Source organism: Carassius auratus, unplaced genomic scaffold (genome assembly GCF_003368295.1).
Source record: "Carassius auratus strain Wakin unplaced genomic scaffold, ASM336829v1 scaf_tig00217273, whole genome shotgun sequence".
In the NCBI taxonomy this organism is placed as follows: Eukaryota; Metazoa; Chordata; class Actinopteri; order Cypriniformes; family Cyprinidae; genus Carassius; species Carassius auratus.
In genome coordinates, this window is record NW_020528977.1 from 27282 (window position 1) to 33281 (window position 6000).

The 6000-nt window shown below is 42.0% G+C and overlaps 1 protein-coding gene across 1 annotated transcript in view; it reads left to right on the top strand.

Annotated features, from left to right (window-relative positions):
- Window positions 1–1946, top strand: part of LOC113100469 (mucin-2-like) — an 18464-nt gene extending 16518 nt beyond the window's left edge. Inside the window, exon 3 of the mRNA XM_026265203.1 lies at window positions 1564–1946. Within this exon, the coding sequence (XP_026120988.1) occupies window positions 1564–1946 (383 nt within the window). The remainder of the gene's footprint in view (window positions 1–1563) is intronic.
- Window positions 1947–6000: the final 4054 nt, after the last annotated feature.

Consider the following 6000-nt stretch of genomic DNA (forward strand, 5'->3'; position numbering starts at 1 on the left):
AGCAGATCCCTACACAAAGCACCCATAATCAAAAGCAGATCTGATCATGTCCTGAAAAATTTGCAACATTGTCTCCCTATTAGCCCCACACCCAGCCAGACTTCTCATCACATTCAAAACTTTTTCACACTGCAACACAGTTTTACCAGGTGCACGGCCCAAGTCATACACTCTTCAAACCAAATACCCAAAAAAGTTTAAAACATTTACCTTCTCCAATGGAGGCTCATACATATATAACCCAGATTAGGTAACTTTCTTTTAAAACCCAAAATTATATATTTTGTTTTAGAAGCAGATATTTTGAAGCCCCATGTATTTCCCCATTCCTCTACAGATATGAACACTCTTTGTATAGCTTTTAAAACAAGCCCTACGCTACACCCTCTTTTCCAAATAGCCCTGTCATCTGCAAATAAAAAGAAACCTGAATCCTCTCTCTATTTTATCAAAGATATAATTTATCATTATATTAAATAAAACTGGACTTATTACACCAAAGACTTAAACTACTTCAGTCTATGTGCATTTTATTTTCATAATACAAAAGCTTCACAATTTGAGTTACATTACTGAAATAAATGAACTATTCCACGACATTCTAATTTATTGAGATGCACCTTTAGTCAAGTAGACAAATACAAAGACTGCAAATGTGGGTATTTGAACAAGGCTTCTGGGTAGAAAGTGAACCTCTTTAATCCTGCCCAGGTTTAATGATTTTCAAGCTGTGCGCGCTTACTGATTATGTAATAATGAGTTAACAAGCTGTCCAGGTGGCACAAATTGTTTTCTGTTTGGCTTTAAAAGTCCTGGTTTGGATGGAACTATATGTATAGTTTGGTCATTTTGAGGTTAAGGTTGTAGTAAAGAATGGATATGATGAAATTTACTCTTTTGGTGTTTCTTTATCACCAGTTGCTATGGCAAGGTGAGTTTTAATAATTTGGTCGTTGTTTCATTTCAATAATTATTATTATGTTTGTTTCAATGTGTGTTTTCTCAATACCAGTGATTTTCAGAAGAGCCAGTCATTTTATCGACCCATTCATCAAACTAAACGGATTTATTTTTCTCTTTCCAAAACTATCTTCACTTGAGTAACAAGATTTATTTACTTAGCCATCCAAACATGTCCATCTGTGAAGTCTTGTTCACATTCTGAACCTTGAAGTTTTTAATACAGCTAAAAAAAACCTCAATGTTTACTTCTCCTCCCAAGTCTCTTGTTCATTTGTCATCACCGCTCTGTAGTTGGCTGTTACTACAAGACCTCAAACTAAGAAACCTCAAATCACTTCACCCCAGGAGTGAAGTAAATTTAGTTTAACACTTTGCATTAAATTTGAATCAATCACTTGGTTCTCTCTACAGTCAATCGGTTAAATGAACACCGTAACTTGGTTTGTGCATCTCTTTCTGTCTCCCTAGGAAATGTCTGGAGTCAGGGTGAGCTGCCAGTTAACACCACGGCGCCAGAGCTTCAGGGGGACGAATCGCCAGCTAACACCACGACGCCAGAGCTTCATGGGGACGAATCGCCAGCTAACACCACGGCGCCAGAGCGTCAGTGGGACGAATCGCCAGCTAACACCACGACGCCAGAGCGTCAGTGGGACGAATCGCCATCTAACACCACGACGCCAGAGCATCAGTGGGACGAATCGCCAGCTAACACCACGGCGCCAGGGCCTCAGGGGGACGAATCGCCAGCTAACACCACGACGCCAGAGCGTCAGTGGGACGAATCGCCAGCTAACACCACGGTGCCAGAGCGTCAGTGGGACGAATCGCCAGCTAACACCACGGCGCCAGGGCCTCAGGAGGATGAGACTGAGACCACTTCTAGTGCCACCACACAGTCTCAGGAGATGGAGACCACTTCTAGTGCCACCACACAGTCTCAGGAGACTAGACCACTTCAAACACTACCTAAGCCTTGTTGAATAGGTTTTTTTTGGTGCTGTCTAGCTGCTTTGTCAAAAGTTGACTAACAAAATAAAAGTTTAATGGTTTGTCTTGTTCAATGTCTCTTTCCAGAGTTGGAGCTGCTTTTAATGCCAATTCTTTCTCTTTGGGGGGGGTCGCTTTAGCAGTTGACCATTTCTGGTACATTGCTGTTACCAATTCTGCCTAAACGTAATGGGCTCTAAGCAAGGAGAGGTGGTGTATTTCTGCTCCTGTTATACTGGCAAGGGCACTTCTGGCTTGTACAGTAAACTAAGAAACCATCAGTTGTGTGGGAGACACGCCCCCTTACTAAAAGAAAACACTGTAGTTTTATACAGTGAAGTTGAGGTTATATCTTCATAACAATGGAAAAAACTTTTACAACGTTTTTAAGGCAAATGAAGGCATCGTAGGAGCACTGTATTCTCATTCTGTGTCTTCACACTACAACTCCTGTGCTAGTTCTCATTCCTTTCTGGTGAAGGAAGACATCAGGGGGAAAAATGGATTGTAAACCTTAAAAAAAAAAAATCAACTTCCAAATGAAACAAGCAAAGGTAACCCCTTGTCCATTTCTGGTAGCATTAATCCGCTGTTTGGTGTCATGTCTTAACTATCAGAATAGACCACTTGTTAAGGCATGGGCCCAGTGAGTCAGCACAGTGTCATTGTTGTCTGTGTACGAAGTCTTTATTTGGCACATTGAAGTTAAAGAGTTTGGTGATTTTACATCCGAGTTAGTTCTGGCTGCAGGTAAAGTTTTAATCGTTGTTGATTTTAATATCCATGTTGACAATGAAAAAGATGCATTGGGATCAGCATTTATAGACATTCTGAACTCTGTTGGGGTTTGACAACACGTATCAGGACCTACTCCTTGTCGAAATCATACTCTAGATTTAATACTAGAACTAGAACACCCATCACCTGCCCTGAATGCCTCCCCACAAAACCATTCACACCATTCACAACTCCTGCAACCAGCCCCAAATGCCTCTCCAAACAACCGTTCACACCATTAACAGCTCCTGCAACCCATCCTGAACACCTCTCCAATCAAGCACTCTCACCATTCACACCTCCTGCATCCCCCCTCTCCCCCACACCTGCAATTCAGATCAGCGAGGATGCGGTGCGCCAGGTCTTCTGGAAGCAGAAAAGGAAAAAAGCACCAGGCCCAGATTGTGTTACACCAATCCTGTGCTGACCAGCTGGCCCCCATCTTCACACAGATCTTCAACAGATCGCTGGAGCTGTGCGAAGTCCCTTCATGCTTCAAACGCTCCACCATCATCCCCATCCCTAACAAACCCAAAATTACAGGACTAAATGACTACAGGCCTGTGGCTCTAACGTCTGTAGTCATGAAGTCATTTGAAAAACTGGTGCTGGCCCACCTGAAGGACATCACTGGGCCCTTGCTGGATCCTCTTCAGTTTGCCTACAGAGCAAACAGGTCTGTGGACGATGCAGTAAACATTGGGACTGCATTATGTTCTGCAACACCTAGACAGACCGGGGACTTATGTGAAGATCCTATTTGTGGACTTCAGCTCGGCCTTTAACATGATCATCCCAAACCTTCTTCTGCCCAAACTAACTCAGCTCTCCGTTCCCACCTCCATCTGTCAGTGGATCAACAGCTTCCTGACAGACAGGCAGCAGCTAGTGAGGCTGGGAAAATACACATCCAGCACCCGTACAATCAGCACCGGAGCTCCCCAGGGCTGTGTTCTCTCCCCACTGCTCTTCTCCCTGTACACCAACGATTGCACACCTAAGAACCCCTCTGTCAAGCTCCTGAAGTTTGCAGACGACACCACACTCATCGGCCTCATTCAGGACGGTGACGAGTCTGCTTACAGACAGGAGGTAAAAGAGCTGGCTGTCTGGTGCACTCTCAACAACCTGGAGCTTAACACGCTCAAAACAGTGGAGATGATCGTGGACTTCAGGAGAGACCCCCCTGCACTCCCCCCACTCACCATCATGAACAGCCCTGTGACTGCAGTGGAATCATTCAGGTTCCTGGGCACCACTATCTCTCAGGACCTGAAGTGGGACATTCACATTGACTCCATCGTAAAAAAGGCCCAGCAGAGGTTGTACTTCCTTCGCCAGCTGAGGAAATTTAACCTGCCACAGGAGCTGCTGAAACAGTTCTACTCCACCATCATCGAATCCATCCTCTGCACTTCAGTAACTGTCTGGTTTAGCTCAGCTTCTAAATCTGACCTCAGAAGACTACAGAGGGTAGTCCGGACTGCTGAGCGAATCATCGGTTCAACTCTCCCATCTATTCAAGAACTGTACTTATCCAGAGTGAGAAAAAGGGCTGTCAAAATCACTCTGGACCCCTCACATCCAGCACACTCTCTCTTTGAACTGTTGCCATCTGGTCGACGCTACAGAGCACTGAGCACTAGAACGACCAGACACAGGACCAGTTTCTTCCCTCAGGCAATCCATCTTATGAACAGCTGATAATAACGGCGAACACACTACACTTTATATTTATATACACATACACTTTATTTATCTAACACACATACTTAGTATACACTTAAATTTTGCACATAATTTACATGTACATACATAACTGTTTTTTGTAATATACCTGCCTACAATTGTCATTTTTATATTGTCATTCCACTATCTACTTATTTGTATTTTTTTATTCTTTATTATGTGTTTTATGTTCTGTCTCTGTCATTCTGTTGTACTGCGGAGCTTCTGTCACGAAAAACAAATTCCTTGTATGTGTAAACATACCTGGCAATAAAGCTCATTCTGATTCTGATTCTGATTCTGATACTGTCACATGGAATTGATGTTGATGGTGTTGAAATCATGCAGCCAAGTGATATCTCAGATCATTATTTAGTTTTGTGCAAACTTCATATAGCCAAAATTGTAAATTCTACTTCTTGTTACAAGTATGGAAGAACCATCACTTCAACCACAAAAGACTGCTTTTTAAGTTATCTTCCTGATGTATCCAAATTCCTTAGCATATCCAAAACCTCAGAACAACTTGATGATGTAACAGAAACTATGCACTCTCTCTTTTCTAGCACTTTAAATACAGTTGCTCCTTTACGCTTAAGGAAGGTTAAGAAAACCAGTATGACACCATGGTATAATGAGCATACTCGCTCCCTAAAGAGAGCAGCCCGAAAAATGGAGCGCAGCTGGAGGAAAACAAAACTAGAGGTATTTCGGATTGCTTGGCGGGAAAGTAACCTATCCTACAGAAAAGCATTAAAACCGCTAGATCCGATTACTTTTCTTCTTTTTTAGAAGAAAACAAACATAACCCCAGGTATTTATCAATACAGTGGCTAATTAACGAAAAAATTAAGCCTCAACAAGTATTGACATTTCCCAACATCACAGCAGTAATGACTTTCTGAACCACTTTACTTCTAAAATCGATACTATTAGAGATAAAATTGCAACCATTCAGCCGTCAGCTACAGTATCACATCAGACATTGCACTATAGACCCCATGAGGAACAGTTCCACTCATTCTCTACTATAGGAGAGGAATAATTGTATAAACTTGTTAAATCATCTAAACCAACAACATGTATGTTAGACCCTATACCATCTAAGCTCCTAAAAGAGGTGCTTCCAGAAGTCATAGATCCTCTTCTGGCTATTATTAATTCCTCATTGTCATTAGGATATGTCCCCAAAACCTTCAAACTGGCTGTTATTAAGCCTCTCATCAAAAAAACACAACTTGACCCCAAAGAACTAGTTAATTATAGACCAATCTCGAATCTCCCTTTTCTGTCCAAGATACTAGAAAAGGTGGTATCCTCACAATTATATTCCTTCTTAGAGAAAAATGGTATATGTGAGGATTTCCAGTCAGGATTTAGACCGTATCATAGTACTGAGACTGCTCTCCTTAGAGTTACAAATGACCTGCTCTTATCATCTGATCGTGGTTGTATCTCTCTATTAGTTTTATTGGATCTTAGTGCTGCGTTTGACACAATTGACCACAACATTCTTTTGCATAGACTTGAACACTTTTTGGC